Below are 27,646 nucleotides of genomic sequence, written 5' to 3' on the forward strand. Positions count from 1 at the left end.
CAAAAAATGCTCTCTAAAAGATTATTAAAGCCTATAGGAAACTTTATTCTTTTATTCTCCAATTAGCTTTGCTAACTTTGCTATTTTTACTAGTAAGCTTCTATGTGAACTGTACCACCTCTACATTTTTATGGAATTAAGAATAATAATTACAATACAGTTTCCTAATAAATACATTTAGGTAATTATTTCCTAGAATTATTTAGTATCAAGGTTCAGTTAGGAGTAATTGTAGATAATGTCATTTACTAAGGATTGTATTTATTTATTGGCTTACTCATTTACATGCTGCTTCAGATGCAATTGTTATCCATATATATTGTCTTGTTATTATGCAAGAGATGTGCTAATTAAACCCCGAGCTACATGCTAGTTGTTAAGGGTGGCAAGTTAAAACTAACTTTTCAAGCACAGAAAATCTATATTTGATTTAAAGTACGCACTGTTTAAATTAGTTTACAGGAAGCTATCCTTTGGGATTGTGTATAAGCATCAGTCCTGGGCCTGAGATATCTTTCTTAATGAAATGGGCAGCACAGCCTTCCCAGGGGATCCACTGCAAATGAACGAGAGGACTGAACATGAATTAATCAGTTTTCTCAATGTAGCAGAGACTCTACTGAACATAAAATGATCAACACATTTAAAATGTAATATAACACAAAGCCTAGAGAAAAACAAAGATCTCAAATGCTAAGCATAAAGAAAAACTAACTGGCAGATCAAAATTTGGAGGGAGCTGTTCAGGTTATCTGGCTTGCATAATGAATTTGAATTACAGTACCATTATCAGTTATTGCTGTTATAGATTGCTACTGCAGAATTATTAGATTATTTAACATAAACTAAAAGTTACATGCTTCAAAAACAAGTAGGGGAAATGATCTTTGGGGCTGTAAGCTTTGGGGAAGATTTGTTCTAAGCCTAAATTTTGAGTAGGATGTCAGCAAGTTTCAGAAGAGCTTCATTGATCTGATTGTCTCAGAACTCTTAAGTACTTATTATGCTATTGGAGTTTATAGTAAATTTCAGGTCTACTCCGTGTCCTGTTTTGACCAGATGGTTATTACTGACAGGGCCAAAATTTTACCTAGCAACAGAAGAAGCCAAATCCATCATGTGTTCTTTTTCCATTGGGACATTCCAATTGTCAATACCATGTCTGCGAATACCCACTATGCAGAAATCATTTATTTTCTTTATTAAGATACGTTATATAGAACACTTTTGAGCTCTTTCAGGAATGTTTTTGTCACAGTTTTTCAAACTTTGTGTCTATCTTTCTTTAATAGTCAGAGCTATCTGCAAGCTACAAGTGAAGTGCCTGGTGGCCATACGTTGGATCCTTCGGCAAACTACAATTCCCCTAAGTTTCGATCAAGGAATCAGAGCTATATGAGAGCAGTAAGCACACTCAGTCAGGCCAGCTGCGTTAGCCAGGTTGGATTCTTTTTCCTGTTATGCATTTTACAATAATATTAATAATAATAATAGGGTATTTAAAAACAAATTCAGGAGTTTGACCACGTATCCCAGGCTTCTAATCAATAATTTCTACTGTTATTTTCCTAAGCTGAAAGCTGTGTTTATGTGCAATTTAATAAGATTTTTGTAATGGAAACCAGAAGAGTCTCAGGCTGCTTATACACTGAAGTTTGTAAATAGTAGTTTTCAATGGTTTTACATATATACCTAACAAGAACAAGTCATAAGTGAAAAAAAATAATTTGTAGATACCAATTATCTGCTCCCTTACTGTATATTTTATGGCAAATACTTTCTTTCTTTGATACTATATATGAAAAATAGCGGACTGAGTTAATGCATCCTTAAGTCAGTACCTGTGTTACACTAACAGTAATTTGCAATATATTACAACTACAAATAAGTAGATTGTACTCTTTGATACCTGCACTTATATCTACAAAGTCACAAATAAATGATTAATTTCTTCTTCTTTTGGGGGGGGGTTAACTACTTTAAGAAAAATCTGAGTTGGAAACTTAAAGGGAATGGTCAGCCTGTGGGTGATATGTATTTTCAGAGTCCCATTTTTGCAACTGTGTTATCTAAAATCTATCCCAATATTGGATAGTTATTTTTTTTAAATAATCCATATAGTTTCAGTGATGTAATTTTACACTTTTTAAAGGAAACCGCAAATTAAAGTGGATTCATCATACCTTTGCAGGCATAAACCACATCCATTGACTTTGTTCCTAGATCCATAAGACATTAGAAAGACCTTCCTCATCCAGGGACACCGTCACCTCTTCTCCCACAGCCATATTCCTCCAGTCCTTGCTTGGCTTTCAAGAGAATTCTGTTCTGTAGGGAAGGACCCTGCAATCCAAAGTCACTTAATGTTAAATTTTGATGTGTCTGCCTTTGGTATTCTTTTCATATTTAGGTATAAAAAGTTTAAACTGGAGTCCTTTTTTTTGTAGGGGGCATGGTGGCCTAGTGGTTAAGACACTAGGATGTTGACCAAAAGGTTGGCAGTTCAAGACCCAAGTACCACATAACTGAATGAGCTCCCATTCTTGCCCCACCTCCTGCCAATCCAGCAGTTTGAAAGCATGCAAATGCGAGTAGATAAATAAATACCGCTTCAGTGGGAAGGTAACAGCGGTCTGTGTGCTTCGGCATATAATCATGCTGGCCAGATGACCACGGAAAGGTCTTTGGACAATGCTGGCTCCCTCAGCTAAGAAACAGAGATGAGCACAGCCCCTTAGAGTCAGACACAACTGGACAAGGGAAACCTTTTTTAAAAAAAAATATTATTCAATCGCTTTCTGTGTAACATCACTTTGTAGCTGTCACAGCTGAATTCCAACAGTGAATTCCAACAGGTTCAGTTGTTGTTGTTTTTTAAATAAAGCTTTATTAGTTTATAGTATACAATACAAAGAAAATATAAAAGCAAACAGGGGGAAAGATAGGGCAGGGGAAAGGGAATAGAAAAGTGAGGGAAGGGGGAAAAAAGAAAAAAGAAGGCATTGATTTCCGACTTCCTTTGGTGCAGTAAAATAGAATATCAACTATCAAACCTCAACTTTTTACTTTTACAAAATAGTGTAAACTAGCCATTTCAGTAACAATAAATCTATCCAATCGGTAAAGCCCAAAATCAAAAATTCATTTATTTTTTTTCACCTCAAGCACAAAGTCCAGAAGCGGTTTCCATGTAGAAATAAAAGTATTTGTATTCTTTTTCTTTAATCAGTACAGTCAATTTAGCGATCTCTGCTAGTTCCACCAGTTTTTGTAACCATTCCTACATTGGGGGAATCGATGCAGTCTTCCGTTTCTGAGTGTAAAGTACTCTTGCTGGTATCAACATATATAACATCAAGGTTCCATTTTTTTCCAGATCTTTATCCATTAGCCCCAGAAGAAAGGTCTCTGGTTTTCATTCTATATTCACTTTAAGAATTTTCTGTATTAACATATGAATCCTACTCCAATATTTTCTTGCTTTATCACACGTCCACTGTAAATGATAAAAAGTCCCCTCTTTACATTTACATTTCTAATATTCATCTGAAATGCCTTTATACGTTTTTGATAACTTATCTGGTGTTAAATACCAATGGTGCATCATCTTGTAAAAGTTTTCTTCTAAATGATAGTTTAATGTAAATTTTAATCCTTTATTCCTCACATTCTCCCATTATTCAAGCATTACATTGTACCCAAAATTCCTTGCCCATTGAATCGTACGATGTTTTACTTGTTCATTTTCCAGATTTAAATTCAATAACATTTTATAAACTTTAGCAATATTATGTTCATCACTACCACACAGTAGGATTTCCAATTCGTTTTTAACAAAGCTAAACCCATGATTCTTTTTGTCTAGCTTAATTAAATCTTTCTTTCGATTGCATATATGTAAACCAATGGCAGACATGACCTTCTGATTCTAGCTCCTCCTTAGATTTGAGGCTAGGCTCGCCCAAATTTAAAAATATTATTTCACCATAGGTCCACCAATTGGGCCTCATCACCATCTCTTTTCTTAAAAAAGGTTTCTTGTGTGGAAACCCAAAGTGGCACCATCATAAAGAACCTAGTTTTATATTTAACAGCATGTTCAATTGCGATTGCCCACCATTACTGTAACAGGCTTAACAGCTGAAATATCTGTAGATAGGAAAATCTGAGCAGCATGAGAAGGAGACGATTCTTACTAACCTTATGCAACTCTTGTACAAGAGTCCCAGTGTCTACTGATGGTACAGAGACTGTAGCCAGTTTTCAGTGCTGCGAATATATACAGAGCTGCTTTGCAGAGCCATAAAATAACAGAGAGGACTGGCTACTGGCAATCCAGCAATCCAACATCACCTCTTCCTCCTTTCTTTTACAAGGCTAAACAGAAAATGTAGCTAGCACCGTTCTAGAATCTTCTGCTGTATAGAGAGACTACTGCCTTCTGCCCTCTGGGATACCAAGATTTATACGCACCCAAACCTGGCCCTGTTTAAACAAGCCCTTGAAACCTGGCCTTTCCCCCCTGGACATGGGTGTTCTGAACCAGCCAACTACCGGCCTTGTAATAAGGCAAACCCCTGTTCAAACAGTAGAGACTGGAGAGCGTCTGAGGCTGCAAAGCGTCTGCCAAGATTTATTACTCAATTAACAGAACAAGAAACAAAAACACTGGAACTTGAATCCTCAAGCGGAAGGGTTGCTTTCAGCAACCAGCCCCTCCCCAAACACTCCTTTTATTTAGAGTTCAGGGCGTGGTCTCCCTGTGCCTCCTCCCGAGGAGTCCCACAGCCTTTCTTTGTTTGTTCCTGCTCGACTGCCTCCTGCGTCGGGCGTCCTTGAACAGGGCCAGCTGTGGGTCATCATCCTCCGCACTATCGGGCTCACGCAGCTGAGAAGAGGGCCCCGGCTGGGAGCTCTTCCAAGCCTCCAAGCCATCATCAGCCAGTTCGTCTCCCTCCTCCCCCTCATCTGAGTCATCCGATACATCTGAGCTGGCTGCCGTACCCACAGGCTGGCCCTGAGTCACAACAATGGGTCTGCTAGAATGGGATGTTTCAGCGGGTGGTGTTTTTTTTTGTTGTTGTTGTTGTTTTTACTTTTTTTCTCTGGGTTCTCTTTTGCTGTTATTTTGATGCTTTGATTGCATTTTGTAAGACACAGTTACAAGAAATTGGAGCAGAAATCGATTGATGAATCACAGATGCACTTGAGTTATATGACCTCATAACAATTTTGTATTATTAAATACTAGAGGAAAAGGAAGAACAGCCTCATCATTCATTTTCTATCATTTTCCAATTATAGCCGTGTCCACTGGCTATAATCGACATCCCCACTTGACCATAGTTCTGTTTTCAGAATAAGGCTAGGGTCAGATCTACAAGGGAGATCAGACTAGGAAACCAAAACTCTATAGATCAGGGCTACTTTGATTGCAACAACTATAGTAATAGAATCTTGCAAGTGTCAATGTAGTTCCCCCTCACTCACTTTATCTTCATGAGAACTAGACACAGCTTATCTGAGAGGTTTTTTTTCAAGTTATTTCCTTGGCTCCTGCTCAAGCCCTACTTATCTGACTATTGCCTTGGTAGCGATGCTTCCTCCTTCAAGGCCATTCCCTATACCCTCTGGTATGACAAGAGAAATGGCTATGTTCACGAGGCATTTGGAGTTTGCTAGGTATATCTCCTACCATTTCTGCAGAAGACCAAAGGACAATACAAGCTGAGGGTAATGCAGGTTCTTCCTCATATGTTCTCCATCTTATGCATTCTTTGTACTTCTGTATAAAACATCCATCTATACTGCAAAAGAGGATAATATGCCATTTTTGCTCTCCCTTTCAACAGAAAACAAAGATCCTTTCTGCTAGCAGATTGGGTTTGCAAGTAAGGAAATACGACATTCCACTTCATCTTATTTATAATTGTCACGTCCATCTTTCTTTCTAAAATAAATCTTCCTTTGTTTATATCAAATAATTCAAAATAAGAATGTTTGTCTTTCCAGAGTGTACTTAATATGATTAGAATTTATTTATTTATCAAATTTGTATGCCGCCTGACTCCCTATGGGAGAATTGAAATAATAATTGCAAGCATTGAAACTGATTACATTCGGACCAAATTCATTATGGAGGTGTACTTATGGGGCATGACTGCGCATATTCTGTGTGGATAGACACACCACACTGAAATTATTTAATTAACATGTTTAATCAACTTGTCTTCCTGCTTTTTCATATTGGCATAGTTCAAGCAATATTTCTGGGCTGAGGAACAAAGTGCGAGCAGTCAGAACTGCTGATGGGCATAGCTGCCAGTTGGGCTGAATTCTACATCCAGCAGCCTTATTTGGTTTGATGGAAATGTTGCTCAACAATATCTAGGTTGTCACAAGTGCCCTGCCCTGTTCTAGGATTTCCCTTGAAACAGGGACCTCTTGAAACATTTTTTTAAATAACATATGGAAAACAATACGCTTTGGTTCTCCTCATATTTCTCCCTACCAACTTACTGACACCATTAAATGCAGTACCAAGAGAGACCCTATATGGCACGGGAGCAATATCTGTTGTACTAATTCTTACTTCTTGTAGTTCCTCAGCTTTGCTGATGTCCAACGTTGCTCCTTAAATGTGTTTGAGTTCCGCTCCCATGTACACCTGAAATGTACAGAATAAACAGTGTTTTATGAGTTAACCATTAAACTGTCTAAAAGAATTGACAACTGGAATACATACTTTCCTGATCAAATATAACAGAAGGCAAAAATTTCCAGTTATGGTCTGGGGAAACTTCACTTAGTCATGTCATCCCCTACTTCTTCATCAGGGAATAAAATCTCACTTTACAGTTTAAAATACAGAATAATTTCCTATTATATCCAGATTTGAGGGAATGATGAGCCCAACCACATGAAAATCAAGTTGGTTCCAGACCAGAGTTAGCTAACTAATTATAGCTTGAACAAATTAGTGTCCTGTTGGGGATGTAACCTATCCAGCTTTCCCAATGACACAATGAACTAAAGGAAGGAAGGGCAAATTAAATGAAGCAAGCACACAAGCCAGAACTCACTGCTGAGCTGTCACAAGAATGGTAACTTATTGCTGTAACTTCTAAATATGAAGAGTTGAGGGAAATATTTTGTCATTTTTCCTAAAACTGCTTACTTGCTTAAGATTTGTAAAAGAGGGTATTTTAGTTATATTTCTGTTTTATTTTCAGGATGATTCCTTGAGAAAGGCAAAATAGTGGCAAAGGGAATACAGGTTAACAAAAATTAAGACAACAATTAAAATGCCTCAGCTTTAGGACATTCCTCCTGTTTATTTAATGTAATGTAATATAATAAAATTAAAAACCAATATATGAAAATGTTCTTTCAGACTAACACCGGAATTAAAAGATAGTTTGTTTAGCTCTCAGATTATAGCAAAGGGAAGCTAATTTCAATTAAGTTGATGTCTACTGCTGCAGTATGAAAAATATTAAGAATGGAAGGGGTATATGTGGTTATTGCAATAATTATATTGAAGTAAAAGTCTTTTTGAGCTCTGATAGTGTATTGTAGCATAATGCATTTCTTCAAAGCCAGCGGGGGGAAAAAACACACCAAATGCATTGTTGTTGTTTATCTAGATGAGTGAAGCAGAGGTCAATGGGCAATTTGAATCTGTTTGTGAATCAGTGTTTAGCGAAGTTGAAGCTCAGGCCATGGATGCCCTCGGCTTGCCAGGTTGCTTCCGAACCAGAAGTCACAGTTACCTGCGTGCCATTCAGGCTGGTTACTCTCAAGATGATGAATGTCTCCCTTCAATGGCATCTTCTAACATCACCTCAACAATCAGGTCAACAACAGGTGAGTATTCTTCTTTGTATACATGTGTGTGTATATATATATAAGCCATGGTGACGCAGTGGTTAGAATGCAGCACTGCAGGCTACTTCTGCTGACTGCCGGCTGCCAGCACTTCAGCAGTTTGATTCTCACTGGCCCAAGGTTGACTCAGGCTTCCATCCTTCCGAGGTCGGTAAAATGAGGACCCAGATTGTTGGGGGCAATAGGCTGACTCTGTAAACCTCTTAGAGAGGGCTGTGAAGCGGTATATAAATCTAAGCGCTGTTGCTATACTTTGTAATCATGAGTCTTACATCTAAAATGATGGCAATACAAAAGAGGATGGATGGATGAATTAATTGAAAGCTACATCTCCATCTCAATCCAGTGATGAATAAAAAGAAATTATTTTAGCTCTGATATGATTTTAGATTTTGGGTAATTTTACTGTATTCTTTTTATATATTGATTTAGGTTGATATGCTGATTTTATAAATTGATATATATTTTGCATAATTTTAGATTGTTGGGACTGTGTGCTATCTTCTAAGCAATGACCTTTCTCAGCTCTGTGGCAGGTTTCAAGCCCTGCTCGTGCCTTTTATCCCTGAAACTGTAACATCCTAGCTGTCTGAAGAAGACTGAAGTGATACCAGTTGCCTTGCAGTCTCATGATTCATAAAACTGCTTAGTTACTGAGGGAGAAAGATGGAGAAAGTGGCAGAAGTAGTGGAAAAGAAGGACAGAAATAAAGAGAACACAGTTCCTGCTGTAAACCAAGTACACAAAGAAACCCGAAAGCACCCTAATGAAGAGGAAGTGTATACATAATCATGCTCATGACATTTATATTAAGAGCTTTTAGTATGTTCATAGCTTATAAATGATTTGTAAAGAGAATTGTGTTCTGCTCAGAGCCTGGATGAATCTCAGCATTCTCTCTCTTTCCACTCTGATTACTCATCAGGGGATTCTTTCATTGATTAATCCCTCTGATGCACCATGCAGGAAACTTGTATATAATCTGCACACCGTTACGAGACTATGGCAGACATTATAAATGCTGCTGTGCCTCTCACCTTTTAGCAGCTTTGGGAGTTGTGGGTTACTAAAGACTGCCCCTTGGAGGTCGTCTCAACTCCTTCAATCCAAAACCTGCCAGTCCTGCCAGAGTCAAAAGTTGTACCCTAACAGTTTGGTTAAGAGATCACCAAGCCTTTAAATTTCCATTCACTAAGTTAATCAAACATGGTCATGCTGCAGACATCCAGATCAAGCTACAGATTCTTTTAAGCAAAATGTGGTTTACTTAAAACAATATTTTAAAGTTTAAAATACCAATTAGACTTGATATTCAGATCAGCTGCAGCTGGCTTGAATTAATTTTCTTCTTGTTGTTTAATTCAATCCAGCTGGTGCGGATTTTGAATCATATGAACACATTTGTGATTTCTTCATCCTAATACAAATAAGGGGTTTGATGGAAAAGCAAAGGTGAAAGGGAAGTAGAGCAAAGTCCATTGAGATCCTAACAATGATGGGACTCCATCTTTTCCAGAGCATGGTTTCCATACTGCATGGTTTCTCTTGACTGTGACAAGTTGTCCCTTGAGGGCTGTTGACCATTTATTGGAGCTTATCAATTTTCCTTATCATAAACTTCTAAAATCAGGCTCATGTGAAGTGGGCAAGTCAATAAAGGGAAGTAGAAGCTTCAGGGGCAAGAATTAACAGGGAGGAGAAAGTAATACCAGTTCTCCAGCATGATAGATGGAGAATCCACGAATGGGTTAACTCTGTCTTCCTGCCCAATTAGACTAAGTCTGTCAAACTTGCCATGCCTCTCCTGGACCAGGATACCTCCCAGTCACGACTTAGTCTGTGCCCAGAATAGACGTGATAATTTTGGCTCCCAGTTTGCGGACTGAATTCATTGAGCAGGTTGTATGGTTCTTTACTTTCCATTCATGAATTCTCCATTTCCCTCTCTGCGCTGGGATCAGTGCAGCTCCTAACTGCTCAGCAGATTTTCCTCTCCCTTTGGAGCTTCAAACTCCAGGAAGCATTTGGCTTCCCAGCCACTGCAGAAGGCCCTTTCCACAGGCCTCAGCCTACATTTCTTCTTCATCTCTCTAGCTGCACTGGGATCAGCGCAGCTCCTAACTGCTCAGCAGATTTTCCTCTCCCTTTGGAGCTTCAAACTCCAGGAAGCATTTGGCTTCCCAGCCACTGCAGAAGGCCCTTTCCACAGGCCTCAGCCTACATTTCTTCTTCATCTCTCTAGCTGCACTGGGATCAGCGCAGCTCCTAACTGCTCAGCAGATTTTCCTCTCCCTTTGGAGCTTCAAACTCCAGGAAGCATTTGGCTTCCCAGCCACTGCAGAAGGCCCTCTCCACAGGCCTCGGCCTACATTCCTTCTTCATCTCTCTAGCTGCGTTGGGATCAGCGCACTGCCGTACTGGGTAAAGGTGCCCTTCTTACTCTGCAGTCTCCAGGAAGCCCCAGGCCTCCATCCCTTATCGCGGCGCACTCATTGCAGGTGCTATTTTAGAAGCCCCATGGGGAGGTTTTCTTTGGAAATCCTCTGCTGCCTTTCAAGTGTGCCTGTAACAGCTTTCCTTACCGGCTCTCCCTATCATCAGCCTAACCCTCTTGAGAATTTTCCTCAGTAGCGGCTGCCATTTTAGGCGCCGCTATTGCTCCAGGTGCGGCCTGTCTCTGCCAGCCACAGGGGCGTGGAGTGCACACTTCTTTGAGCTAGAGGAATTAGAACATACTGTATTGCTACCCACTGCTTGACTTCATAGGTTAAGCAGGCGCAGGCGTTCTTTTATACTTCTTTTCTTCCAGCCACTGCAGAAGGGTCTGGGACCAGAGCTCTTCTTTTGACCATGGCATCAAGGCCTTAGAGTGATAATATCGCAGGCCACACATTTGAGGTTACAGTGGCTATCAGTTCCAGCTGTTCCTACAACATCAGGTCCAATCACCTTTACCTCGCCTCCCTACTTACATTCTCTGGACAAGCCTCTCAGAAGTGGATGGTCAATTACAGGAGGCAACAGTAACCCAGCATGGGTGTTTCCTCATCCACTCCAACAGACGATGTGTGCTGGCCGTGCCATCCTTGGCCTTGCCGCCACTAAGTGAGTTATGTGTAAGCTGGCCGTTATCACTGAGATGATCTTGCCACCACAGTAGACCTGTCCAGTACACCAAAGGTGCTTTCAACTGGTATTATGGCCATCAGGAGCATTGCAGGTGTGCCAGTGTCCATTAAGTTGGTCCTGCAGCCACCATTGCCCTAGAGTTCTTGTTGATCCCTGTGAGGTGGCATACAGCCACAGGTCAGTACTCTGCTCCTCTACTTGAGTTCCCTCTCAGCATACCACTGAGATATCTCCCATTGTGATGGCAGACAACACGGCACCTCAATCTTCACACGGTGCCCCCATCACTTCTGGGCAGCCAAAGCACAAGTCTTCCAAGCTGGAGGCCGCTGGGAAACTCAAGGCCAAAGTCATTTCTGGCAAAAGGCCCTCCAAAGCAGCAGAGAAAGAGGCCAGCAGGAGACACCAGGCCTTAGAGAAACAGTTTTCCAAAGCCCATAAACAAGGCACAATGGGTTCTGACCATGTCTCCTCTCCTCTCGCAGAGGACTCAGTATTTGGCCCACAACTCACTCCTCCCACCTCGTCTGCCCAAAGGGCCTGGTCTCTGGAAGGGGACGCTGGCCAATCCTACTTTCCCAGGGCTGAACAGGAGGAGATGATTCCCTTCACCCAGGGACCCAACCTTCGACTGGCTCCTCCTATCCCCATAGTGACACAGTCAAGACCTGAGGCCACCTTTACACCCACAGTAGCCAGTCTTCGACCCTCAGAAGCGCAGGGAGCATGGTCACCAGAGCAATTACAGGCCCTGATCTCCCAGGCGGTCGCCCAGGGGTTGGCTTCAACATGCCAACAAAGGTCTGGACCTGATTCGGTGGCCTCAATCTCTCCCAGTTGGGAGCTCCAGACTTTTCTGATCTTATTTCTCCTGCCCGGTCTCCTCTCTGAGGAGTACGACCCAATGGACCTGCTGCTCTCAGATGATGAGGTTCTTGCTCCAGACCCTCCTGGCCTATTCAATCCAGCACTCTTCAAATCATTGCTCCATAAGGCCAGTGCTACTGCTAAGATTGGTCCTGACCAGGTTTCCCAACCTGATTCATCCACCAGCCGAGACACAAGTCTGGTATTTTCTGAGCCTATTGTCACTGAACGCCACATCCCCTGTCCCCCTCTCTTTCTCAACACAGTGCAGAAACAATGGGGTATGCCTGGCACCTTTCCCTCACTGGGGGGGGTGGACAAGAGACTGTTTAATGTAGCCCCAGCCTTGTAGGAAGTGCTAGAGGTTCCTACTGTGGATGAACCTCTAACCCCACTTTCTCTTCATCCACGGTGTCAGGGGATATGGCTGAAATGTTGAAGGCGGAGGACAGAAAATCTGAACCCTCCTTCCGCAGGACACACCAAGCCTCAGGATGGGTGGTAAGGGTGGCCACATCCACCTCCTTCTTTCCCAGAACCTCCCTTCTCTGGCTCCGCCAACTTCAGGTCAGAGTACCCCAGTGTTGTGATTCAGCGTCAGCCTGTGATACCAGCAGCTGAGTCTGATGATTCTGAAGAGGAGGAGGAGGAGGGGTTTGGAGAGCCTTTGGTGTCAGAGGGAGGCTCTGATGCACTGCAGGACTCTCAGCCTGGCCCCTCCCGTCATGTTCCTCATCAGTCTCAGCCGTGTGAACACAAGGTATTGGACATAGATGATTCACAGCTGGATCTATTCAGGGATGCTAGGAGCAGGAGGCAATCCAGCAGAGTAGAACAGAGAAAGGCAATGAGGCAACTCGATGAGAGGAGAAGGCAATGAGAAGCCATACCTTGGGACTGCTGATAAAAGGAGAAGGTGTGGGAGGTGCTGGTTGCTGAAGGCAACCATTTGAAGATCTTCTGCTAGAGTCCTGGTCTGTTATTTCTATTTAACTCTTGTTTGAACTTTTGGTTTAACTCTTGTTTGAAGTTTTGATTTCTTTGTAAATAAATTTGGTTGGGTTTTTCCAGCCTGTTGACTATAAAAAGGGATTGTCCCTGACATTCAAACAGGACCGGTCTTAGGCTGGAACAGAACACCCTGGAGGAAGTCCGAATGCACCAGGACTTAGGCAAGTTACTGGCTGCTTCGGCTCCTGTGGCTCAAACACTGGCGAGCGGATGTTAAATCCAAGTGGTGCTTGGCTGCCCTGTACTGTGGTGGTCAGCTGTTTGGAGAGGCCTTAACACCTTATTTGGTGGAAAACAAGGACAAACGTAAGGTGATGTCTCACCTCCTTAGATGGACAGATAGACAGCCTACCCCGTATGCCCATAGACAGTCTTTCCAATCAGGGTCAGGATTGGAGTTTGCTCTGCCTTCCCGCTCCTTCCCTCCCAGGTCAGACCGTCAGGTTGACCGATCTGGGACTAGAGACAGATGCAGGCTGCAATTTCAGGCCAAATGGCCCTTTTGAGGCATGGGGGGGCATCCCTTCAGAAGATCCAAATGACTTCAGGGAGGCCCCCCCAATTGGTGGCAGATTGACTCTCTTTCCTCAGAAATGGGAGACCTCCACCACAGACTCCTGGGTCCTTGACACAATCAGGTGCGGCCTGTCTCTAGAATTTATATGCAACCCCCCAGTGTGCTTCATTTCTTGTCCACTGTCAAAAAATCCAGTCAGGAGGGCTCTCATGACAGAGGCTATTCGGCACCTCTTGGAAATAAGGGCCATAAAACCAGTACCGGCTGGACAGCTAGGAAGGGGGTTCTATTCCATCCTCTTTGTCATTCTGAAGGCTTCGGGAGGATAGAGGGCAATTCTCAACCTAAAGGGGCTGAACTCTTATCTTGCATACAAGAAATTCAAGTTGCGAATGCTACAGTCCATCTTGGCCAGCATCAGGATGGGAGACTTCCTGATGTCTATCGACCTCACGGAAGCATACCTCCACATCCCCATCCTTCCCAACCACCGGATGTTCCTCAGGTTCTGTTACACAAACCACCATTATCAATACAGAGCCTTACCGTTCAGCCTCTTGTCGACTCCAAGAGTATTTACAAAGATCTTGGCAGCACTGGCCGGGCATTTGAGGTCAGTTCCGGTATGCATTCAGTAATACCTAGATGACATCCTCATCCATTCTCTTTCTGTTCAGATGGCTCAATCGGACCTGGCCTTGTCTATCAAGACCCTCCAAGACCACGGGTTCTCGGTGAACTTTCAAAAGAGCCAGACAGTTCCCTCAACCCATCTTCTTCATCTGGGCGTGGTCATGGACACAAAACTATGCAGAGTCTATCTATCTTGGGAATGTCAGGACAGCATCCGAGCCCTGGTTGTCCAGGTCCAAAGGGAGTGTGTAGTTACACTGGCCATTCTCTCCCAATTGTTAGGGAAGATGGTTTCCTGCAAGGCGATAGTGCCATGGGCCAGACTACACTGAGGAACCTGAAATGGTTTTTGCTCCCGTTTCAGAGACTGGGCACCAGCTCCTCCAACCAAAGGGTAAGGGTTCCATCTCAGACCCTAAGATCCCTCCAGTGGTGGACCTTCCCAGCTGTAGCCAGAGGCTCATTATTCAAGGAGCCCATTCAGCTCACCCTAACTGCAGATGCCAGTTTGTTTGGCTGGGGAGCGCACCTAAAGTCACAGATGGCTCAGGGCCGGTGGTCCTGGTCAGACCTGAAGCACAACATAAACTGGTTGGAGCTCAGAGCCATACATCTGGCCCTATGCCACTTCCACAACAGGGTGGCGAGACAACATGTCCTGGTCTTCATGGACAACGTGGCGGTGAAAGCCCATGTGAACCGGCAAGAGGGTACCTGTTCCAGGTCCCTTATGGCCGAGGCCTAGTTGTTAGGATCCTGGGCAGAGACCAACCTCTCCTCCCTCAGGGCTGAGCACATCTCGGGAGAGGCAAATCAGCAGGCGGATTTTCTGAGCAGATCAACAGTGGATCACTCCGAGTGGTGCCTGCATCCTGATCTCTTCGGGGAGATATCAGAGAGGTTTGGTCATCCGGTACTGGATTTGTTTGCTTCTCTGGCGAACTCCTAACTTCTGAGGTTTTTCTCCCAGTTCCCCTATCCAGGGGCAGAGAGAACAGATGCCCTCCACAGTTCATGGCCTGGGGGCTTGCTATATACATTCCTGCCTCCCCCTCTGATCCTGGCGGTCATCCGCAAGATACTGCAAGAACGAGCAGAGGTGATATTTGTTGCATCATACTGGCCAAGACAAGATCTCTCCCGCATGGGGGATTCCTCCAGGTCACATTACACTCAGCCAGGGAGCTCTGCAACATCCAGAACCCCAGTGGCTCCAGTTATCCGCCTGGCACTTGAACAGCAGCTCCTGACGCATGAGTCCTATTCACCGGGCATAATTGCAATGATTCAGGCCTCCAGATGGCCTACAGCAAACAGAATCTATGACTCCACTTGGAGAGGTTTCTGTCACTGGTGGGCAAAGAACCATTTACATCTCTGCTATTACTATTCTGAGGATTTTGGACTATTTATTGGAGGGGCTCAACAAGGGTTTGGCACCCAATACTATCAGCAGACAAGTGGCGCCTCTATCCACGGTACTTACATGTGGCAATTCATAGCCATTGGCCCAACATCCTATGGTACGCTCATTTTTCAAGGGAGCAACCCACACCAAACCACCTATGGTTTACCGGTATCCCTCTTGGGATTTGCCACGGGTCTTGCAGGCCCTTACCTCACCTCCATTTGAACCCATCAGAACCTATACACTGAGGTTCTTGACAATCAAGGTAGCCTTCTTGACAGCCGTCATGTCGGCTAGACACATTTCTGAACTGGCAGCTTTCTCTATCAGAGAGGACTTATGCGTCTTTCATGATGACAGGATGGTCCTTTGATTGGATCCCTCCTTTATTCCAAAAGACAATACCTTGTTTCACAGGACGCAGGAGGTAATTCTGCCAGATTTTTGTCCTCATCCATCTCATGACTTGGAACATCAGTGGCATGTCCTGAACGTCCGCAGGGCCTTACGCCACTACTTTAAGTGGACAGCTTCCTTTTGCAAGTCGGAAGCCCTCTTCGTTTCCTTTCAACCTTCTACTATGGGGCAGAAGGTTTTTGCCTCCACTATAGGCAGGTGGATCAGTGCTTGTATTGCAGGGGCATACCAATCACATTCACTGTCAGTTCCAAGTCATATCACTGCTCACTCCACTCACAGCACTGCAACTTCCGTGGCGTGGGCAACACAGGAGTCCATTGGGGACATTTTTAGGGTGGCGACATGGTCTTTGCCTTCCCCCTTCGTGAGGCATTATAAACTGGATAGGTTTGCTTCTGCAGATGCCTCATTCAGTCAGAGAGTGCTACAACAAGTAGTGCCACAGGGTGGGACACAGGCCCAGACTGATTCCTTCCCATAGGGACAGGAAGCTTTGGTATGTCCCATTCATGGATTCTCCATCTATCATGCTGGAGAAGGGGCGTTGTCTTACCTGAATGACTTTTCTCAGCATGATGATGGAGAATCCACACCCACCCCTTAGTGTCCGTCAGGTCCTGTGTCAGGGGTATGGGAGCCAACACGTCGGACTGTCAATAGCTTCGTCGTAACTGGGAGGTATCCTGGCCCAGGAGAGGTGTGGCAAGTTTGACAGACTTAGTCTAACTGGGCAGGAAGACAGAGTTAACCCATTTGTGGATTCTCCATCAACATGCTGAGAAAAGGCGTTCAGGTAAGACAACGCCCCTTCTTCAAAGTCGCTACCCAGATTCTACTATCTTCCCCTTTCATTTTTTTTCTTGAATCTCACTCTATTACAGCTCTTAGATTCACTCCTCTCAATGGATGGAGACCCCCCCCCCACTTTCCTTTTAGTCTTTTCTATAAATGAATACAAATAGTATTTAAGACATTTTCTTTTTGTAATTTGAAGTTTTCTTTCTCTTGCTGATATCCCTGCATGATTTTTATCATGGTTCTTAATGACCTTTGAAAATTATAGTTCAGTCAATATAACAGTTGTTTCTTACAATTAATTAGCACTCCAATACCTCACACTCCTGTATTTTTTTTGCCAAGAAAACCACATGAATAGAAAATGTAAAATGATTGACATTATAGTGCTGGACAATGGGCCCCTCAGTTCAGATGATAGTCAACATGATACTGAGGTAAAGATGGAGATCTTTCAGAGTACAAGTGGTGTTTATGTCATGGCTAAATGAAAGCCTTTCGGGATCTAGTTGGTGAAGTCGTGATACAGAAAAAGAAAAATCAAAGCTGCAAAGACAGAATTTATACTAGTAGGAATATGGAGCATAAGAAGCATGATCATAGGAAAGGTTAACATATTGAAAGATGAAAGGACTACAAATTGATATGCTAGTCATCAGCAAATTTAGAGAGACTGGCAATGGACACTGTCAGTCAAAGGTTACACTATTTATTATAACATGAAAAACAGAAGGAATGGTGTTGGTTTTTTTATAATTAGGAAGAGTGTATCAAGAAAAGTATTTGGCAACAATGCAAGTTGTAATCAAATGCCCCAATAATATTAATTATACTTCATGGACACATCTTTAATATAATAGATAATTCAGGTTTATGTTCCAACCACTGATGCAGAAGAGGTGGTTATTGATTTCTGTGATCAAGTTAAATTTGAAATTGATAGAACACTGAAGCAAGGTGGGCTGCTTGTGATTGGAGACTGGCATACCAAAATTGGAAACACGAGAGAGAAAAATGTAACTGGATTTTGTGAAATGAAGCAAGAAACCAACATATCAATTTCTGCCACTCCAATGATTTCTTATTGGCTAATACTCTTCAAGCAACCAAAATGATGCGTTTGTATATGGGCATCACCAGATTGAGTATACAGAAATCAAACTGACTATATTATTGCTAAGACGAGGTGAAGAAGCTCAGTTGTAGCATTAAAGGGATGGCCAGGTGCTGACTGTGGAACAGATTAAAAATTGCTTATGTGCCAGTTCCATGGTACACTAAAAAAAGAAGAAGAAAGCAGGTCAATTTCCACAATATGATATTGAACATATAACCACCCCTTTTAAGGATAACATCTGGAATCGCTTTGAAATCCTGCACCTTATTGATAGAGAACCAGAGGAATTATAGAATGAACTTTAAAAAGTTGTTAAAGTAAAAACAACTGCCAAAAATGAACATAAAAAAGCAAAATAGGTATCACAACAGATGGAAATTGCCATGAAGGGGAAAAAAAGACAAAGGGAAGAAAGACAAAATTTTAAAAAGAAGTTAATGAAGAGATTTGGAGATCTGTTAGAAGAGACAAGAAGGAATATTACAACGACATCTATAAAGTTAAAGCATATTTAACAAGGGAAGTCTTCCAAAAGATGAAGCAGACTGGTTCCAGGTTTGCAAAGGTGTGAGACAAGTTTGTATACTACCCCTTTATTTATGCAATCCATATGCTGAATGTATATTAAGGGAAGTTGGGTTAGAAGAAGATGAACATGGTTTTAAAATTGGAGGAAGAAACATCAATAATCTGTGCTATCCTGGTGACATGACTCTGATAACCGGAAAAACAAAGGATCTGCAAGCCCTACTAAAAAAAGAAAAAACTCAAGGAACACCTTACTATCATTAAATATAAAGAAAACCAAGCTAACGACAACAGATAGAACAACCATCATTGGAACCAGCAATAAAATTATCAAAGTGTCATATAACCTCTATCTTTTAGGATAATCCATCAAGAGTAAAGAAACAGTCAACATATATACTACAGACTAGCATTTGGTAAAGCAGGTATGAAGACCTTAGAAAAGATACTCACCTGCCACGATGTGTCTGTACCTAAAAGGTAAAGGTAAAGGTTCCCCCGCACATGCGTGCTAGTCGTTTCCAACTCGGGGCCAGTGCTCATCTTCATTGCAAAGCCGAAGAGCCAGCGCTTGTCCGAGGACGTCTCCATGGTCATGTGGCCGGCATGACTAGACGCCAAAGGCGCACAGAACGCTGTTACCTTCCCACCGTAGTGGTCCCTATTTTTCTACCTGCATTTTTACGTGCTTTCGAACTTCTAGGTTGGCAGAAGCTGGGACGAGTAACAGGCGCTCACTCTGTTATGCGGCACTCGGGATTCGACCCGCCAAACTGCCGACCTTCTGATCGACAAGCTCAGCGTCCTAACCCACTGAGCCACCTACAAAGGTCAAAAACATGCAAACCATGGTATTCTGTGGAAGCAAAAGTTGGACTTTTAAAAAGCAAGGTAGGAATAGCTTTACTGCTTGAGATTTCTGAGAATACCATGGATAGCCAAGAAAATAAATCAATGGATCAAGAGTTCTTACTTGAGAACAAATGACCAGGCTCAAATTATCCTACTGCAGATACATTATACAAAGACCTACTGTGGGTCTTTAGGGAAGGCTCTAATGCTAGGGAAGGTGTAAGGCAGGGGTGTCAAACTCAATTTCATTGAGGGCCGCATCAGCATTGAGGTTGGCCTTAGGGGGTCGGGTGGGTGTGGCCAGGGTGGGCGTGGCCTACTGGGTGGGCATGGCTAAAGTGCGTATGGCCTACTGGGTGGGCATGGCCAGCTCTACATCATTGGCATCAAGGGTGCCTATGGGGGCCTGGGCAGGAGTGGGACAGATTGGGGGTCTCTGGCAGGAAGAGGGTCTTTGGGCTAGGGCCAAGACAGTAGGGGCCGTTCCCTCACTGTTTCCAGGATGGCTTCGCGGGCCGCATGAAACCACTTTGCGGGCCGGATCTGCCCCCCGGGCCTTGTGTTTGACATGTCTGGTGTAAGGAAAGAGAAGAAGAGGATGACCAGCAGTTACAGTAGCCATGAGGGCTCATTGGAAGAGCTAAAGGACTAGGTTAGGGACAGAGCATCATGGAGAAAAGAACTGGCTAGCACTGACTAGCACTGATGATGCTATCTAGTTTGGTAATGAAACATCTGCAAGAAAACTACGAAGCTCAAAGAGCACTAAAGATTCCACAGAAAATCTATGCATGTAGCCAGTAAGAGTTGACAGCATGGCATGTAATCAATCAATCAGCTGACATATTTACGTACAATATATATAAGATTACTTTTTTCTGAATTCAAATTGTCCATAGTCTCAGATGAGAAGCTAGACTTGTTTCTGACCACAAGACTATTCAGCATAAAATCTTTCATAATAAGAGGTACAGTACTGTAGAATGTCATATGAGCAAATGCTTTTTATTTTAAAAAAGGACAGAAATAATTAGCATATTAGAGACAGTTAAGCAAAAACACTACATCAAACCACTTCATCATACACCATCAATTTCCATGTACAAGTTTACAGTTTATATTTTCCTATGGAAGTTAATTGTTTACATTCAGTATTATAGTTCAGACACAGGTTTACTAGTCATCTGTTATTTGTAAGAACAGATCTGTGTCTCTGCATGCACAGCTTTCAGAAATATAGTTAAATAGCTGAAACACTGTGTAGCATAATAAAGTTTAGGACAGTTTTGAAAGTCAGATTACTTCCTACAATTTTGACAAACACATTCTCTGCTGGCTCCTGAACTGTGAATTCTCTTCCTCAACCAAGTTCCCTGACTCCTTCATTATGCACTTCTAAAGCCTATTCTCTTTAATTAAATAAATAGTTCAGTTTTGTTGTCTTTATTATTTACCTTATAAACATGATGAACATGCTGTTCTAATTAGTTTTGTTAGTTTATGTTGTTGCTATTTGATGATAATATTTGATGATAATTATTTTACAAGCCTTCTCTGAAAATGCATAAATTGTGTAACCTATGAATAGGTATTGTTTTATTCTTTCATTACAAACAGTCCATTTACAAATGTTAATTTCATGAATTGATCATCTGAATGGAGCCTTTTGTTATAGTTTTTAATCATTGGCCTTTTCCTCTTTGCAAAAGAAAAATAATTTTAAACTTTTTAAATCCAGTCATGCAATTAAACCAATGAAACATGAATCTTATTTGTATTTATAACAAATAAATCCCACCAGGCTCAAGGTTGACTCAACCTTCCATCCTTCCGAGGTAGGTAAAATGAGGACCCAGATTGTTGGGGGCAATTAAGCTGACTTTGTAATAATGCCGCTTGGGGTGTGTGTGAAAGCCCTAATAAGCAGGTATATACATAGAATGAAGGCTACTGCTAAGCTTGTAAGCCGCCCTGAGTCTTCGGAGAAGGGCGGGATATAAATGGAATTAAAATAAATAAATAAATAAAAAAGAGCCACAAGGTATTGAGGGGTGTCAGCAGGAAGAGGTCAAAAAAGTCAACATTGCCACTAAAACCATGTAATCGAAGTGTCTCACAACAGATGTAAAAAAGGATCAAGACTTGGACTGAATGATTTTAGGAGTACTGTTGACATTTTGGACCCCCTGTGAACAATTTTGAATCTGTTCTAAGGCAAAAAGATCTCAGATGACAGTGGTTTTGCTTAATGTGGGATGCGAAGCATAGATATTAGGGTGCCTTGTGTGGTAGACCAGGCAGGAAACATGGCCAAATGAGCTATTTTTACTTTATAATAAGATTACATGAACAGAATCTTACAAGTCTGAAAGTACTTCTCCCCCCCCTTCTCATCCCCTTTATCACCTAGGAAAGTAGGTGTTGTGGTAGTGAGTTCTTCGTGCAGGAAAGGAGACAAGGCAAGTGAGTTCAGCAAAGCTCATGGTTTATTGCTTGCGGGATTTGAACTGAGAATTGGGCTGTAGCTTGAAGCAATTTATAGCCTGGCCCCTAGGTGGCAGCCAATAGGTTTAAAGTAACCCATTGCCGCCTAGGGGCAGCCAATGGCAGCACTAGAGACCTGGAGTCTGGGTTGCTGGAGAGCCGTTAGCTGCTCCAGCTTACCACGTGGTGTTACAAATGAGCCCAATACATAACAGTAGGGATGGTCTTTTCTGAGCCTCTTGCCCCACCCACATTCCTGCTGGGCAGTCAGCTGCCTTTTATCAGATCATTCCCTTTTCTATGTCTCTTCATTCTGTCTCCTAAGGTCATTCCCACACACCATTATAGAGGCTGTCCAATGTGTTCACCTATGGCTTAACATGCTCATTTTTGTCCCTTAGAGCTTTCCCCCAAGTACACACACCAAAAATAAAAATAATTTTCATCTTTTCCCCTAGTAATGCCATCCATATATACTTCCAGAGACCTTTTTTCCAGAGACCTTTTTTTAAAAGAAAATGTGGCTTTCAACTAAAAATGTTGCCCATTATTAGATAGAGGAATATTTATTTATTTATTTATCAATTATTTATATATATTTCACAGTTCTTAACTACCCATCTCCCTCAGAGAGGGACTCTGAACAGTGTACAATTAATCAATAAAACTGAGCATTAAAAACAGAATAATTTAAAATATATAAAACAACATTATTTAAAAGATAGAGTGATATGTTCCCAATGTGATCTTATCTTGACCTGAGATCGTCTTTATGATTTTTTATTTTGTTTATGCTATCATAACACCCAATGCTAATCTTAAAACAAATTTAGCTTAGAATCTTTAAGAGTCTCACTTTATACATATGATGTAAAGCAGGTCACCACATTAATCAGAAATGATTTGAGAAAGACAGGAGTAATACGTATTATTGTTATTGTAACCCAGAGTTGGGGAAGTAAATGGGTTAATGACAAATACATTGGGGGAGAGAAGTACATTTCACCTAAACAAGGTTTCTGGTACTTTGCCCCTTTCAGATACATTGTGTTCCCATTGTCCTGCTGTTCCAGTTCAACACGTCTGAAGGCCATCCAGTTGGGGGGGGGGGGAAATCAACCTGAAAGGTTCTTAATTCCCAGTATAGACCCTAGAAATTTCAACCTAAATCAAAAATAAATTGAGCTCAATGTGAAAGCAGCATAAACTCCAAGGAGCTCTTCTTAATAGAAAAGAAAATAAATACGCCATGTAGTACAGCCTGAAAATTGCCAAAGAGCTCCTGGCAGGTTATGAAAAGGAATGAGTCTCAAAGGAAAATCCCCAAGTGAAAAAACTCAGCTTCTGATCAGTTCAGTTTGACCCTGGGAATGATAACAAGAGTTTGAGACTTGGTATTGGCTAGATTCATGGAATAGAGCATAAAGGCCTTTTTTTTTAAGGAAAAAGCTTGACTTTTCTGGTTGTTGCTAAAGGTGAGGAAGCCCTTTCTGCTCTTGAGGTTGATCAAGTGAATAGGTCTGTTGCAGTCTTTATGAGACTGCTTAAGGTCATGATCTGTTGAATTAATGCAGATTGGTCTCAATCAGCCATCTTGCTGATCCCATAACGCCAGCAGTGAGGAGGCTAGTCATTGCAAAAATTATATTGTAATAACTGTAGGGGAAAAGCAAAGAGCAGCTTTAAAAGTCTGAGCAGACTTAGTCCACAGACAGCAGCTATCAACAATTTCTATGAATATTATTACAAGTTCCACTCATATCTTTAAATCCAATTGATTCTAAAATGATCACACAGCAGGAGGAAATATAGTGTTTTGCTGATAATAAAATCTTCTCACATTAACTTCAAAATTATTTGAGATGCAAATTATAGCATTTTGTCAAGGCATCGGTGATAAGAGCACATCTTCATGAGGTCAGAAAAAATAATTTGAGCAGTATGATGTAGATCAGGGGTGCAAACTCGCAACATCACATGACGTGTTGCAATGTATTGTGACTTTTTTTTCCATTGCCAGCAATGGGGTAGGTGTGGTTTGGGCATGACGCATCCGGCCCGCAATTTGACACCCCATGTAGATTCTTGACAAATTCTAATCTATGATTTATTAGTGTGCTGATGTGGAATGTGCTGGTTATCGGGCACATACATCCTAAATATTGTCAACATTCAAATGCAGTCACTCCCACCTTATTTTTTTTTCAATCTGTCCTATTTGCTAATAGAAATAATTATGTAGTACAACTTGAAATTTATGAAGTACATAACTGATACAACTCTAATCCAATTTAAGCACACACACCCTTTTTTTAGAGGGGATATATGTCATTTTCAGTTTCAAAAAGCAAACCAAATAAATTTTTACAAGTGTTATTTCTCTGTTTGCTGTTACTGTTGAGAACAAATTAATCAAGTTTATCCCATGAATAAAATGGGGTGGGGGGGAAGGAGGAAGTAATTTTAAAAATCTATCAAGAAGCATCTCTTTCATCATACTTTTAATGGTTAATCAAGTATTAAGTTCCCAGACTCATATGAGACTGATAATTGAGCAGAGAGAAATTTAGGAAACTCAGCTTCTCGCTACATTGGTGGTAGGGATTGCAACCTCATAAACAATTGCTTTTGACTTGTTTTTGGAATTTAATTATGCCCAGGCCAGTTGATCAGGGAGAGATCCAGGCATCAGAAACTTCCTTAATTACAGAAAGTGAGGTATCTTTCCTTTAATCCCATAGTCCAGGGGTAGGCAACCTGGGCTCTTTTATGACTCATGGACTTCAACTCCCAGAATTCCTGAGCCAGCTATGCTGAGGGGAAAGGGAGAGGTTTCCAAGTTGAGCCATGCTGGATCAGGAATTCTGGGAGTTGAAGTCCACGAGTTATAAAAGAGCCAAGGTTGCCTACTCCTGCCATAGTTTGTTGGCAGTAAAGCATGCACAGAAGTATACTAATGCCCATATTTTGGAATTACCAGTGTTGACAATCTACCCAGTTCATATCAGTGACTTGAAATCATATCACCTAGACCTGCGTGGTCACCATTTGCCACCTACGTACCCAAATACAATTTCTAGCAGCGGCGATCCCATTCATTTATTTTCAAAAGAAAGCCTCGCTATCTTCAATGGAGTGTACTCTATAATATTTTTAGGGTTGTGTTTCCAGGGAACTTTTTAAATAAGTCTGCAGTTTGAAAATCAGTCCCAATAAGCATAATCAAATCAACCTACACTTTGACCACCATTTCAGGGGCAAAGATTCTTATTGATATATGAATGGATTTGTTGTTTGTTACAAAGATTCTCTAAAGATATTTGCACCAATAGAGTGATAATTTTGAGATGGATCCTTCAAGGGTCATTTGTCACCTCCATATCAGTTTAGATCACGTTTCTGTAAGAAATTAATTAAATCTTGTATCACTGTTTAGCATTTATATGGAAGCATTAAGGGATGCGTTGGCTCAGTGGGTTAGGACGCTGAGCTTGTTGATCAGAAGGTCGGCAGTTTGGCAGGTCGAATCCCAAGTGCCGCGTAACAGAGTGAGCACCTGTTACTCGTCCCAGTTTCTGCCAACCTAGCAGTTTGAAAGCACATAAAAATGCAAGTAGAAAAATAGGGACCACTACGGTGGGAAGGTAACAGTGTTCCATGCGCCTTTGGCATCTAGTCATGCCGGCCACATGACCATGGAGACATCCTTGGACAAGCGCTGGCTCTTCAGCTTTGAAACGGAGATGAGCATCGGCCCCTAGAGTCGGAAACGACTAGGACGCATGTGCAGGGGAACCTTTACCTTTACCTTTTATTAAGTACATCTGATTTTAAAAGACTCAATTTCCTAATTTTTTTTTACTGGAGTAAGAATAAACAAAAGCATAATGATGCTGGCTAAATCTCCAGTTTTGCACCTGGTTAGCAAGAGAAATTGGATCTATGAGAAAGGATTAAAAGAAGTACTGTGGAAAAAAAGGGAGCATATCTTAATACCTAGGAAGCTTATTTAAGCCAGCAGAACAAAATGAGGGCTATTCTATCCAGGCTGCAAAATGTAGACAACCATAAATGCCAAAACAATACTGTAGCATTAGTTGTTCTCCAAATGATTTTTGCAGCCAAAATCTTTTTTTTCCCTCCCTTACGGATGGTAGCTTTGAGTCAGTTTTTAAGTCCTGGAGATCGGAATGGGACAATTTGCCACGGCCAAGACATCATGGGACAACTTGTCACAATTCAGCAAATACAAAACTTAAATTAATTTCAATAGAACCATGGCCAATAATAATAAAATAAAGAAAGTCAAACCAGAGATACAAGAGTTAGAATAATTTCAGTGAAAACGTATAATAAAAGTAACTGAATGAAACGTTTAATGTAGGGTTGAATTGTCCCATGGAGAGTTGGCCCGTGGCAAGTTGTCCTGGAGTCTGCCTGGACAAGTCTCTGCAGTTTTCTTGGCAATATTTCAGAAGTGGTTTGCCCTTGTTTGCTTCCGAGGGCTGAGAAAATGAATGGCCCCAAATCATCCAACTGGTTTGTTACCTCAGATGAGACTACTATTCAAGATCTCCTGGTTTCTAGCCTGGCAAAATAAAAAATAAAAAAAATCGAATAGCTTTAATAAAACTACATCTCTCAATAAGCAATCCAAAGTAGTAATAGTAGTAGTAATAGTAGTAATAGTAATCGTAATAGTAGTAGTAATGATAATGATAATAACAATAATAGAGTTGGAAGGGACCTTGGAGGTCTTCTAGTCCAATCCCCTGCTCAGGCAGGAAACCATATACCATTTCAAACAAATGATTGTCCATTCTTTAAAAAATCCAGTGTTGGAGCATTCAAAGCTTCTGGAGGCAAGTTCTTCCACTGATTAATTGTTCTAACTATCAGGAAATTTATCCTTAGTTCTAGGTTGCTTCTCTCTTTGGTTAGTTTCCATCTACTGCTTCTTGTCCTGCCTTCAGGCACTTTGGAGAATAGATTGACTCCCTCTTCTTTGTGGCAGCCCCTGAGATATTGGAACACTGCTATCATGTCACCCCTAGTCCTTCTCTTCAGTAAACTAGACATACCCAATTCCAGCAACCATTCCTTGTGTATTTTAGCTTCCACTCCCCTAATCAGCTTTGTTGCTCTTCTCTGTACTCTTTCTAGAGTCTCAACATCTTTTTTACATTGTGATGACCAAAATTGGATGCAGCCTAGCACTGTGTTGGCTTTTTTGGCAGCTGCAGCACACTGCTCGTCATATTTAAGTGATTGTCCACTAGGACTCTGAGAATCCTCTCACAGTTACTACTGTTGAGCAAGGTACCACCTATACTGTACCTCTGCATTTGGTTTTTCTTGCCTAAATGTAGAACCTCACTTTTTTCACCATTGAATTTCATTTTGTTAAATAGCACCCAATGTTCAAGTCTGTCAAGATCCTTCTGTATCTTAAGCCTATCTTCTGGAGTGTTGGCTATTCCTGCCAGCTTGGTGTCGTCTGCAAATTTGATGAGTTCACCATCTATCCCCTCATCCAAATCGTTGATGAAGATGTTGAAGAGCACTGGGCCCAGAACAGAGCCCTGGGGCACCCCACTACAGACTTCCCTCAAGTCCAAAGAAGTAGTTGTGTTTATCTGTAGAAGGATATGTACATGTATGAAACCAGTAGATAGCAGAGAATACTTTAAAAAGCGAAGAACTAGACATATGAGATTTCTCTGAGTCAGCTCATCTATTTCTACTGGAGCTGTCCTCTCATTAGAAATTATTAAAACTGTGATGATAACAAGTTTTTGTAGGAGTGGGAGCTTGTTAACAAGATAGAAACATAGAAGGTGGAATATGTGTTAATTGGTGCTACCTTGACATCCTCATTTCTCAGTACGTTTATCAAAACTGCTGTGGCAACACAATTGATATGTTTCTTTTTGTGAAGACAATAATTCTTGAAAATACAGTAGAAGGCAAGGAAGCAACTTGCGGCTTGCTAATTACG

General features: G+C 41.6%; 1 protein-coding gene across 1 annotated transcript in view; it reads left to right on the top strand.

Annotated features, from left to right (window-relative positions):
• Positions 1-27,646, top strand: part of DLGAP2 (DLG associated protein 2) — a gene marked incomplete at its 3' end in the record, with an annotated part of 96,104 nt that overhangs the window by 25,266 nt on the left and 43,192 nt on the right. Inside the window, exons 3-4 of the mRNA XM_083348161.1 lie at positions 1,293-1,440; positions 7,647-7,866. Coding sequence (XP_083204287.1) covers positions 1,293-1,440; positions 7,647-7,866 — 368 coding nt within the window. The remainder of the gene's footprint in view (positions 1-1,292; positions 1,441-7,646; positions 7,867-27,646) is intronic.

This window comes from Vipera ursinii, assembly GCF_947247035.1.
Source record: "Vipera ursinii genome assembly, chromosome: 1".
Classification (NCBI taxonomy): domain Eukaryota; kingdom Metazoa; phylum Chordata; class Lepidosauria; order Squamata; family Viperidae; genus Vipera; species Vipera ursinii.